Source organism: Petaurus breviceps, unplaced genomic scaffold (genome assembly GCF_028583685.1).
Source record: "Petaurus breviceps papuanus isolate PSGF00001 unplaced genomic scaffold, PetGlider_PUasm1.0 90792, whole genome shotgun sequence".
Taxonomy (NCBI): domain Eukaryota; kingdom Metazoa; phylum Chordata; class Mammalia; order Diprotodontia; family Petauridae; genus Petaurus; species Petaurus breviceps.
Window position 1 is genome coordinate 20,036,617 of NW_027187347.1, and position 13,664 is coordinate 20,050,280.

At 35.9% G+C, this 13,664-nt stretch overlaps 1 protein-coding gene across 1 annotated transcript in view; it reads right to left on the bottom strand.

Annotated features, from left to right (window-relative positions):
* The window catches only part of POLQ (DNA polymerase theta), a 131,187-nt gene that overhangs the window by 48,455 nt on the left and 69,068 nt on the right, over positions 1-13,664 (bottom strand). The window contains exons 17-21 of the mRNA XM_069070003.1: positions 10,253-10,396; positions 9,253-9,449; positions 4,666-4,906; positions 2,351-2,544; positions 781-909 (exon numbers count right to left, since the gene is read on the bottom strand). Of these exons, the coding sequence (XP_068926104.1) occupies positions 781-909; positions 2,351-2,544; positions 4,666-4,906; positions 9,253-9,449; positions 10,253-10,396 (905 nt within the window). The remainder of the gene's footprint in view (positions 1-780; positions 910-2,350; positions 2,545-4,665; positions 4,907-9,252; positions 9,450-10,252; positions 10,397-13,664) is intronic.

Here is a 13,664-nt window from a genome sequence, read left to right on the forward strand (position 1 = left end):
TGAATACAAATTTATCTTATACACTCTATCTGGCTATCACCTAACCATGCCCCACATTCATCCACTCCAGACAACTTCCATCTGACCTGCTACTGGGCACACACAACTGTATTCCCTACCACCATCACATTCTACCTCTTGCTCTGGTAACAGCAATAAAATCAATACTACCAATATATAACTGACTGATCTCTGGCATCACTTACTACTCCCAGAACTCCCAAAACAAAACTACCTCCCCTGGCCTCCAGGTCACTATATGTGTTGTCATTCCCTATTAGGAGAATAGCTACTGTCTCAATTTTGTATTTGTATACTCAGCAACTAGCAGAGCACCAAATACAAAAATTGACCCTTAAATGCTTTTCATCTATTCATTCAAGCAATGATGGCCAACCACTGGTTTTATGGGTTGCCTAAGTAACCAGTATTTCTTATGAGTGAGTTAAAAAGTCAGAAACCATTAAGTTTGGGGTTTTTGTTTGGGGAAGGGTGTGTTATTTTGGGGGTTTTTTTTTTGGAGGGGGGAAGGCAGGGCAACTGGAGTTAAGTGACTTGCCCAAGGTCACACAGCTAGTAAGCATCAAGTGTCTAAGGTTGAATTTGAATTCAGGTCCTCCTGACTCCAGGGCTGGTGCTCTATTCACTGCACCACCTAGTTGTCCCAGAAACCATTAACTCTGGAGTTTAATTCTGAATCCCAAAATTACTTGAACAAATGGTTATGAAAAATGTCAAACCAAATTTTGACTTTGCTCTAAAATTTCATGAAAGTATTACCTTACTAGTACTGAACTGCTTGCTTATCCTGGTACTACGTCCATTTGTAATCATCCTTCTGGTAGAACCCAAAGTTTTCTTATTTCCTTGAACTCCATTTGGTGGTAACTTCAATTCCAGAAATAAAACCTGAAAGAAAATGGCATTTTTCTAGGTCAAATATCACTGAAAGGTGAAAATAAACTATCATATGGTGAATAGCTGAAGATGATTTAAAGTTAAGACGTCATTCAAAAAGTACTTTAAAAAGGTGACTAAGGATAGAGGCTCTACAGAGAAACTTGACTTTAGATTTGTTCTATGAAGTTTGGATTCAGTTAAAGAACCACACTGTATGATCTACAGGGCCACATGTGGCCTCAGGGCCACAGGTTCCCCACCCCACTCAGGCCATTAAGTATACCATGTATGAATATTTAATAAAGATAGTCATTATCAGAGGTATACATAGGAGATCACCATTGCACATATTTTAGCTGTTTTGTCTGAACGAATTAAATTTAAGAAAATAAATTATTCAACATCTTTAAACTGGCATTGTGCCCTGTTTTAGGCACTAATGGACCTCAGTCTTCAAAGAGATAATGATATACTTTATTTTCTACACCAATCATCAGAAAAATAAGGTGTTGTGGAAGCATCTCCAGAGTCTTCAATAAGTTCTAATAAATTGGATAAATTATAACAGTGTAACTACTTAATCATGTAAGTGGAGAGAGAGGAACAGAGAGAGAAGGAAAAAAGAGAATGGTAGGGGAAGAAACAGTGCCAAAATTAACAATTTCAAAATAAGGACAGAGTCAAGATGGCAGAGTGAAAGATCATAAATGCCAAATCTTTCCCAAAACCTCTCCCGTAAAAGGACAACAAAAAACACCAAACAGAATTCTGATCAAGAAAGCCAAGAAAAAGTCACAGTGAATAATTTTTTCAGAAAAAGGAAGCTTAGGAAAGCTGAAAGAAAGATCCCACACTGGGGTAAAGTCTACTCTAAAGTGGGACAGAATAAGTACTGGCTGTGGGCAGGGAAACAGCAGCAGTGCCTGGGGATAGCAAGGGGCCTGAACTTCTGGTCAAAAGCAATACAGACTCTTCAGGAAGAACAATGTTAAAAAAGAGAGGATAAACAGAAAAGAAAAGAATGGAAGGAATACACCGTTTGCAATCATATGAATATATGTGGATATAAATGGGAAGAATTCACCCATAAAGCAGAAAATAATAGAAGAATGGTTTAGAACTCCTAAATTTCCTTATCTTGTTTACATGAGATACACTTGAAACAGAAAGATACACAGAGAATTAAAATAAGGGGCTGGAACAAGATCTCTTTTGCTATTTTTGGACTTTTTAAAGTATCAGTCAGTTGTGTTGCTTTCTTTTCCTCTTTAAAAAATGCCACCTCTATTACAGGAGAGCTCTCTGGGAGGGGAAAGGGGAGCCATGCTTGGGATAACTATGATAATGTAAGAAATTAAACACTTATTTTAAAATAAATAAAATCTTTTTATAATCACTATGAAAAGGCAGATTTTACTTATTTTGCTGATCTTGTTCCCATTGTACAAACCTCAGCAACGTCATCTGGAGAAGTAAAGGAGAAGCTATGGCCTACTAGTTCATAAGCCTGCGCCTCGATTGCATTTAGTTTCGCTTGCATGACATGTTTTTGACTCTCGCACTCTACTGTACTAAAACCTATTCCATTTAGTTCCAGTAAAGCCAGACAATACTGGGAGGGCATTTCTACTTTACAGAAAACATCTGGAAGAGAAAAAGAAAAGCACACAAGCCATTAATATCTTGTCAGTTATGAATGAGTAAATCAACTGCTTTACTATGATACATTTAATACACTTCTATAATCAAACTTCTTAGATGAACCTATTAAACTATGCTGTTCTTTAGGATTCAGTTTCCTGAGCACACCTATAGACAAACCCACCAAAGCAAATAGAAACAGACAGAAAATATCTTAGCACCTTGTCAGTATATCATCCTCTTATGTGGGGATCTTAGAAAAGTTTGATAATTTGTTATAAAATAAGTTTTTACATTTTTACATTTGTATTTCTTTACAAATGTAAAGAAACCATATTTTCTCTGAAGAGGATATACATCTTTGTCAAATTACCACAAATCACTAATAACATTTATTTCAAAATAGGTATATATCTGATTACTATTCAGCAATGTTCAAGACAGAGGAAATAACTAATGGGGACTCTGTGTCCGAATTTATTCAATCTGACCCCCTCTGATTAAGTAGCATTTTTGGAAAGTTGGACTTCAAAGGATTTGTGTTCAAGCTGGAAATAAGCTTCATAAAAATCCCAGGCAAAGTCAAGATTCTTGTCTTAAGGAAGTTAGTTTTAGGTGAAGAAGTGCATAATGAAAATTCATTTAACTCTTCTATACAACTTACTTCACAGATTGATTATTATAGCAACTAAGTTTCATAATTATCATGCCATAGACACTGGTTAAAAGTGTCTCAAGACATAGTTATAGACACAGCTAAAAGCATAAGATAAATTCAGACTTCTCTGAAACTAAACTATAACAAATAGTTTTGCAATAATAACAATCATAGTTAACATTTATATAGCACATACTATGCGCCAGGCCCTTACTCTAAGTACTTTACAATTATTATCTCATTTGACCTTCACAACAGCCCTGCGAGGTTGCTGTTATTATTCCTATTTTAAAGATGAGGAAACAGAGGCAGGCAGAAGCTGAGTGACCCACCCAAGGCCACACAACTAATGAGTGTCTGAGGTTGAATCTGAACTCTAGCTTTCCTGGTTCCAGGCCCAGCACTCCATCCACTGAGTTTTAGGTGACTGGTCAGGACCAACTAACTTCTGGCACTGAGGCAATAGGGGAATTTAGATGAGGTTACTTATATCTGTCAGGTTTAGCATGTGATTTAGAGAAGAAAAGGACTATAGTTAAGACACTTCTATTCCTCTCTTAAAGTTTCATATGTACTTAAACTTACTTCCAAAGAACATTACAAAACTTCATGGAAGGCAAGGGTAACTGCCATGTGAATTTTTATGGATGTTATTTCTAAACTCAAATGGGATAAGCTGAGAAGCAGCTGTAATAAGACTTATTATATAAATGGAGGACAAGGAATATGTTTAGGCCTAAGTGCTCAATTGTGAATGATTTCCACTTATGGAAGTCATTATCTTTGTAAGTTTTCCTTATCTACCTAACACTATTAGTTTTTAGGGTGATACAAATTTAAAGACTGTTCATAGGAAATATACAATGATGATATGAGGATTAAGTCATTTCATATGACAAACACTTGAGAGAAATGAGGATGTTTAGCCAAGAAAAAAAAGTAAGCTTGTTCTGTATTGTTCCAAAGTACATAAATAGCAACAATGAATGGAAGTTATGTGGGTGCAGAAAGAATTAGAGTTATCCAAAACAATAATGAGCTTTTAGTTATTTAAGGGACAAGGCACACAGAGTGTCTCATGCAAATGAAAACATTATTCTTTCATAGTTGCATCCTTTTAAAACAAATAAAATATATAAATAGTTGTGCATTTCATGATTCTATTTATAAAAAATGTGTACCAAGTACAAGGCAGCACAGTACAGTAGAAAGAACACTGGATTTGGAGTCATAGGACCTGAGTTCACATCCTAGCACTGATCTTGGACAAGCTACTTCATCCCTCAGTTTTTTTCAACTTTAAAATGAGGAAATCAGACTAAATGATCTCTCTGGGGTCCTTTCTATCTCTAAATCTATGGTCCCATGATTTCCTCTTCAGCAACAGAAGATGCCTATGTTTATTTCACCCTCCTCATCTTTGACATTATCAAAACATTGACAACTTTGTTTCCCAAGTCTCTTACCTTGTAGCTTTTCTTTTTCTAACAGCAAATTGAGTTGGGTCATGGAGTTGAAGAGGAGAATAGATTCTATGGCTGCTTTGTATCGACCAGAGTGGTTATCACTGGTTTTCAGCCCCAGGTTTTGAATGCCTTGCCCTGTTTCTATCCCTTCCAATAGTGGTAGCTCATGAGAAAGAAAGCTTGTAACTATACTGTGAAGTGTTGGCTCTTTAGAGTCAGGATCTAGTAACCAGCAGGCCACCTGAAAATGAAATGTACCTGAGTATTTTACTGATAACAAAATAATTTAGTAGCATTAATGTAGACTTTCAAATTTGTAAATATGACCAAAAAGAAACAACCTATTCTTGAACTCCCTTACTCCCTATTACTGGCCCAAAAGTAGAAGACAAAAAAAGAAACTAAATGAATTTCTAGTGCCAATAAGAACAGGACCAGTTTGATAGTGGTCTTCAAGACATTTATTCCAGCAATGCATTGTTCTCTGCTCATAATAACAATAATAATAACTGACATTTACATAGTCCCTTAAGGCTGCCCAGAGCAAGCTAGCATGCTCGCTCTCTCTCTGTTGGTCTGTCTCTCTCTCTCTCATTTTCTCTCTCTCTCTCCCCATATATACATATATATACTGTGTTTCCCCGATAATAAGACACTGTCTTATTAATTTTTTTGGACAGAAAAACACCAGAGGGCTTATTTTCAGGGGAGGGCTTATTTTAATGAACATTGACAGCAATTTTAATAAACAGGTAAATGTGAACAAAAAAATGTACCTTTATTCAATAGGCAAATCACTGGGGAAGAACAGGATGACGCGCTCACTGCTGCAGCTCTGATTGGATGCAGCTCGGAGCGCGGCGTGCGTTTCACGGGGGGGCGGTGCATACAGAGGGTACTGTAATGTAGCGTGTAGTGCAGGGGATCACCTTCACTACAGTAGCAATCTCAATAGGGCTTATTTTCGGGGGAGGGCTTATTTTAGAGGAATCTTACACAGTAAGGGGAGGGCTTATTTTCGGGATAGGTCTTATTATCAGGGAAACACGGTATATATATATATATATATATATATATATATATATATACACACACATACATCTATATTCTCTCTACATGTGTATAAAACATCTATAATATATATGCGAGTATGTGTAGATATATGTACATACATACACACATATACACACACACATATACATGAAAATAAAAATCTGAGTCTGTCAGCTTTGAAAAACTAAGTTCAGCTAGATAGCCCTAATCACTGCTACATCACCAACTGCTCACTGGGCATCCCGTAGGCACCTCAGATTCAATATACCTAAAACAGGACTCATTATCTTCCATCTTAAATGCATCCCTCCTCTGGGATTCCCTATTTCTGTTAGGGACATCACTATTCTTCTTGTCTCCCAGATTCAAAGTCTGAAAGACATCCTTGCCTCTTCCTTCTCCTATTTATTATACTAATTCTTAAGAGTTCCAAAAATTGTCATTTAGTCTTTTTGAGTGTCTCATTTCTACCTCAAAAGCATTGTAAGTCAGAAGATAAACCTCCGAGGGAGAGAGAGAAGAGAGGAGGGGAGGAAAACATGGAGGGAGAGGAAGAGGGACAGGGACAGGGAGGGAGAGAGGTAGGGAGGGAAAGGGGGAGGGGAAGGAGAGGGAAGTGGAGGGAGGGAGGGAGGAAAAGGGATAGAGGGAGAAACAGGCAGGGGAGAGGGGAAGGAGGGAGGGAGGGAGAGAGCAAAAGAGCGAGAGAGAGATCGAGAGAGACAGCGAGAGAGCGGGAGCACGAGATGCACACACATAAATATATGTACATATATAGGATATGGCCATTTATATAGGCAAAAAACAAAGTGAAGCTAGCTGTGGAAGACAGTACATAGACCTAATTCATGGCAAGACCTGCAAGTCAGAGAGATACAGACTCACAATGTCATATCTCTCAAATATTAACTGAAACCAAAAGCCACAAATTCCATGAACCCTTCTTCTCTGAAAGTCTAATAATAGCTAAACTAATGCAACAAGGATGGTGTGTATATATTTTTAGTTGTTTGCAGGCCTTTCAATGACCAAAGCCACAGCGGCGATATAGGTTGCTGCTACAGATCACTCATATACAAAGTCTTCAGATTTTCTCTTGGGGGTGTGCCAGTCACTTATGTCCCATCCATAGTTGCTAATTTTTACTTTCTATGGAAACCATAAGGCCTGAGAGTTCCTAGATGTATCTAGCAGGGAAGTATACAAGATTCTGAGGCAAAAAGTCTAGGATGTATTTATGACTGAAAACCACCACAAACTGGGTCAATCAACAAGCAAGTATAAGCATCTACTATGTGGGAGGAACCATGCTAAGCACAAGGGATATAAACACAAAAGGGAAACAAGTCCCTGCCCCCAAGTAACTCACATTCTAATGGGGGAGACAACATGTACATACAAAACATATACAAGGTATCATTGGAGGGAAGCAGCTAGGATGACCAGGACTTCCTATTTTACCTTATGACTGCAGAGAAAATAGTACTGCATTTCAAATACTTAAAGGTAAAAGTACTATACTCAAATGAATCCATGACTCATTCATATTCAATGTGGCTATTTCTTCTAACAGGCCATTTCACAACCTATCCATGACTGCCCCGCTCATGGGACTCTTATCAACAACACCTTTCTATCACTTCACCAGAGGGGATCCAGTCAATGTGCTGGAGGCTTCTTCATTGGCATTAGATACCATAAGCCTTCCAAGTGGAGCAAAGGGCAGTCCACTAAGTATACCTAAGGTCTTGCTATATGACTATGGCAACCTATGAAATGCACTACAGAAATCTAAATTGATATTACAGTATTAATGTGAAGCTTAGAAAACCAATATTCCCTGGACTTTTTCCTTCAACTGTATCATGTTAAGTTGGTACAGACAAAATATATCTTATTTCAAATTAAGTCTACTAAATGAAAGTCAAATATTTGCTTAACCTGTTAATAATATCAAGAAACTTTACAGGAAAGAGTCAAGGTAACTAGCCTTACCTGACAGTGTTAATAACAACATTAAAGTCTTAGTCAGTTTTCTCATAAACCTGATTATACTTTTCAATCTAATGTAGCATCCCCTTGGTAGCCACCTTCCTTTAAGTCAAAGGGGTACTATACCAGAAATTCTACTACTAAGATTTTATCCCCAATATATTGCAAATTTTTTTAAAAGACTCACTTATACAAAAACATTCATAACTATTGTAGTTATAATAGCAAAAAATTAGAAACAATCTATTTGTCTAACAACTGAATGACTGAATAAAATATATCACTGTAAATGAATATTATGGTTCCATGAAAATAACAAACATAAAGCACAAATGACATACATAAAGACTTATACAAAATAATACAAAGTGATGCTAACAGAATAAGAACTAAGTAAACCCTGATTGCAATTATATGGAAGGAAAGAAGGCAATAAAGCCATAATAAGGAGACTTTCAGACATAGCTTGAAGGGGACACAACAAAATTTTGTTGGTTGATTTATCTGGTTCTACGTTGTTAAGTGCTGAAAGTTTTATGTAAGAGTTACTCCTGTTTTGTATATTTGATGTTTTTGTTAACAGCTCCTAAGTTTATAATAAAATTTTTAAACCCTATGTTGGTTTCAGTTCCAAATAAAAGATAATGTCATACCAGCTTTCAGGTTATCCCAAAAGTCCTAGTTCAGTTTTAAGCTCATAAGAAAATAGGCTTTTAGGGGCGGCCAGGTGGCAGAGTGAGTAAGAGCACCAGCCCTTGCATCGGGAGACCCGGGATCAGTTCTGGCCTCAGATACTTGGCACCCACACAAAATAACTGGCCGTGTAACCTTGAGCAAGTTACTTAACCCCAATTGCTTTAAAAAAAATAAATAAAAGAAGGAAAATAGGCTTTTTAAGCTAGTAAAGCTTAAAAGTTCAGTAAGACTTTTGGGACACATGCAAATAATGATTTGTTCAAGATAGTTAACTAAAAGCTCATACTCCTAAGTAACAATTTTTTTAAAAAACCTAATGTAATTCTTTCCAAAATTTGTCACACATACCTCCTTAATGTTTTGGAATCACTTATGAACAGGTGCTTTTTAATGTAAGAATATCTACCTTTTCATTAACAACCTAATATTAGAATGAAAAGTTATTCTGCCAATTTTTTATACTTATATATTCTCTCACTTTCAGGCTGTCAGCTATCCCTTTTTGATGCTATCAGTGCACAAGACTCTAAACAGTCCCTTTTCTCCTAATTTGCTATGAGATAGGAAACAAAATTGTCATGTTTGTTAGGAAAATGACTTTTAGAATGAATCCAGGCTTTACCTGAGGATGGTAAAATGAATATACATTGGTACTTGATAAGAATGGAGTTTTGGTGTTCTAGTTGTTTTTGGTTAAGTCCATGTTCTAAATAATTTAGAATGCTGACTAGGAAAGTAAAGCATTATAACAAATTATTTAAATTACATTATAAAGTTAAATTAAAAAATTCTAACCAGTATAAGTTTTTTTAAGTATAGAAAGGTAAATTAAGAAAGACTTGAAACCTTTGGATCTTCAAAACTTCCCGTCAGGGAAATGCCACAAGACAGTAGAAGTATCTTATAGTTCTGAATGAAGTTGTAGATGATAACTGAACGTTCTTTCACAGAGTCTTGCTGCAAACAAGCCTGAAGTTGCCACAGTCTCTCATTCACAGTCAGGTTGGGATCCAAAGAAGGTGGTGCTAAACTGGCACTGATTTCTAAAGAGTTTTTAAAGGGAAAATTATATGCCATTAATTGAGGCAATCTAATTCAGAAAACACTTTTTAAACACATACTGCATGCATAAAAGGCCTCTGTTTCAATCAGCTTGAAAAGATGGGGAGGGAAGAAATCACATTAAATTGAAAATATCGTGAAATAGTCAGAATTCTGAGAAGTAAACTAAGAAGGTGGTCTTGGGCTCCGTCATCCCAGGACACAGGCACAGCAGTTTAGTTCAAGAAATCATTGATTAAAGTACCTATTGTACAGAAAATGCTGTGCTGGCAATAAGGACAAAAAGACAAAAAAACAAAACCACTCCCTACTTTCAGGAATTTCTATTCAATTGAGGAAATGCAACATGTATACAGATAAACTACAAAACCAAGCATCTCATGAGTGCTTTTTTTTTTTGCTGCATCTGATTTTTTTTCTTTTCTTTTAAAAAAATTGATGCCCTTTAAAAAAAAATCAGTTATTTCTTACTACTTTTATGCTCCCATTGAACTCTCTTGTACCAAAAAACAGTTAAGTAAAATTTAAAAGCAACCATATCTGACAGAGTGTGCAAGGGGTGCACTAGAGGATCCTGAATCTCTTAGTGAGAAAAGGAAAGCAGCCAGTTTTAAATACATGCAAACACATATGCTAGCTGTCTATCAAAAACTATTTTGTTGCTCTCGTCACAAATATAATCTAGATAAACATCACAGATTCCACCTAAAAACAATATGAATATCCTGAAAGAGCCTCCCCAAAACCACACAATCCTCAATATAACTAAATGATGCTAATTTACCAGAAGGGTTTTCTTCTTGTTGCAGTGACAAATAGTAGGCATCTCTCTCACCCCAGCACACAGCCAGTCCAACCAGCAAGATGTCTTCATGGCCTTTAACAGGAAATCCATCATCTGGAACTGGGATTAGTTCAGGTGATTTTACTAAATGAAAATAAAATGAAATAAAATTATAAAAGTCACCTGTAAAAGCAGTTTGTTACTAAAAAATGTGATTAAAAACCTTTATACTTGACTTTCCAAACCATTTTACAGACTTTTTTCTTTTGAAAATATGCAGAACTGAACTCTTTTTAGTTAATTTATGCAGTATTTCTATGGATAAGATCATTTGAAACATTTGGCATTAAGCAAAATCTACTAAAGAGTTTTGTGTTAGCCCATCTGGAATGAGGAATAGTTCAAGATATTTGTTGAATATAAAAGCTCTATTAGGAATTTGCATTATTCAAATCAAAAGCAAATAATTAAAGATAATCGCTACACCATATAAATTCTCCCAAGAATTCAATAATTCTTAGAAGAATTAAATATGTATATTCAGAAAAAAATAATTGTGCCCCAATTGTCTATGTGGAAAATGAATTAAGTTGATGTATTTTCATTAGAAGACATCTCCAAATTTATAATGCAAGTCAATAGCAAGATGGAATTTGGTATACAAAAATCTAAATTACAGAAAACACATTTATTCTGCAAAGGAATATAGATGGTTATATTCACCAATATAAACAGAAGCCTAAACATATGCAAGGGTACTAAGTTAAGCACATACATACATAGATCAGTAGGTGTGTGTGTATATGCAGAAACATATATAGATTTCTTTAAAATCTTAGATCCTGGCAGCCCTGCTTGCCCAGCAATATTAGGGACCCTTAATTTTAAAAGGTTGGAGATTTTATCAGTATATTAATTCTACCAATACAGATTGCAGCCCATCTAATGCCAAGGGTTTCTTTAATTTCATTGATGTCTTTCACTGTTACAGTACAGTCATTTCGTAATGTCTCTCCCCCAATGAACCCTCCCTTATAAGAAAGAAGAACACTTAAGGAAAATAAATTATCATGGCAACTGCATCTAACACTCTGTACCAGGCTTTAGCGCAGGGCTGAGCACATGGTAGGCATTTAATAAATGTTTACTAACTGTATCCCCCACCTCTCTAGGTAAGTCAAGTCACTAAGCATTTATAAAGCACCTCTTTATGTCAGGCACTATACTAAGCTCTGGGGATACAAAAACAGGCAAAAACTGTCCCTGCTCTAAAGGAACTCACATTCCAATGAGGAAAACAATAGACAACTCTGTATTAAGATATATTTTACAGGAGAAATTGGAGATAATCTCACTGACATTGAGGGGGACCAGGATAGGTCTTCTGTAGAAGGTGATAGTTTAAATGATAGCTGAAGGAAGCCATAGAAGCCAGGAGTGAAGACAATTACAGACATGAGGGACAGCCAGTGAAAATGTCAAGTCAGGTGATTCAGTTTCTTGTACAAGGAACAAGGAGGCTGGTGCCCCTGAATTGTAGGTAGCATGGAATGAAATTCAAGTAAGCTGGAAAGGTAAGAAGAGGTCAGGTTGTAAAGAACTTTAAAAAATAAACAGAACCTTTAATATTTGATGTTCAAAGTAACAAGCCACCACTTCAGTTTAATGAACATGGTGGGAGGGGGAATGCTTAGAATTGCCTTTGAGGAAGCCCACTTGGATAGCTGACTGGAGGAAGGAGGAAGGGGGAAGTGGAAATGGAGGTAACAAGCATGAATTAAGGGCCTGCTATATGCTAAGCACTTTACAAAGATGACCTCATTTGAGAGAGACCTGATGAGGGGAGAGGAGGAAAGTACATTTCCTCATCTGTTCACTAAGACCTGACACTGCATTGATTTGACTTAGGAAGCCTTTTATTGTTTTTATTTATCTTACTGTAATCACTCTATTGTTCCCCAGTTCTAGTTCCTTAATCTTTGTATGTCCTCATGCTTATCATTTTTTACTACACAATAATATTCCATTCATATATCACAATGTGTTCAGTCATTCTTCACTGGGCACCTGGTTTATTTGAAGCTTTCTGCTGCCACAAAAACGTGGTGCTACTAATATTATACATGAGACTTTTCTTTGGGTCTTTGCAATCCTTGGGATATAAGTCTAGTAGTGAGATGGATGGGTCAAGTTTATGAACAAATTAGTGATTTTTCTCATTGAATTCTAAAGTGTTTTCCAAAACTCTTGGAAAGCTCTGCCAATAGTGAATTAGAAAGTAAATCTTCCCAAAGGCCCAATAATACTGGATTTTTTTTTTTGCCTTTTGTCATCTTTGACAACTTGACAGGTCTGAAATAAAACCTCAAAGTCATTTTGGTATGAATTTCTTTAAATTTAACTGACTTCAAAAATTTTTGCATACAGTTGTTGGTGGTTTATATTTTTTCCTTTGAAAACTATTTGTCTCTATCCTGTAGCCACTTAGTTATTAGGGCATTCTTCTCTTTTATACAATTTTTGATTCCATCTACATCTCCACAATACTCTTATCAGAGATATTTGATAAGTATTTTCCCACTTGACAGTTTCTCTTATTCTAGGTGCAACTGATTTTGTTCATGCAAGTTTTAAAATTTTATGTTTTGTCTTCTTTGATCCATTCTATTCTATTTGGTAACATAGCCTCCCCCTAATCATAACTGTAAAAGGTACATCTCTCCATTTTTAAATTTTTTTTTCTGGGTAACCTTTTCTATTTCAGGCTGCATATATCCCTTTTGTATGTGTGGTGAGAAGCCAGTATAACTTTTTTTTATGCCAAACCATCTTTTTTTTAGTTTTCCAGAAGTTCTTCTCTTTCTCAAGTAATTTGTATTCATTTATTGAACACTAAGCAACTGTGTTCATTTGCTTCTGAGTCTTGTTTATCTAGACTTATAGCCCAGAATGGGTCTTTACAGGGTAACTATTTTGTTCAATTTGTAGTAATATTGAATAGAATTCCTCTTTCTCTGATTTCCTATCAGTTTTTATTAGTATTCTATAAAGATTCTGATGATTTTTTTGATTTAATTTGTATCTTGCTACTTCATTAGAGCTAAGACCAAAGTATTACTGCAAAAGGTCCATAAATTTAGAAGTAGAAAAAAATTTCTGTAAACTGCATGGCACAGTAGAAAGAGTGCTGTTTGTACCGAAAGAATATTGATTTAAAAATCTAGCTTTGTTGTTCACTATGTGACTGAATGCAAGTCACTTCCCTCTAAATCTCAGTATACTGATCTCAAAAAAGGAACTAGGTCAAATGACTTCTAAGATCCCTACCAGCTTCATCTCTATGATACTATGCTATACACACACACACACACACACACACACACACACACACACACACACACACACACACACA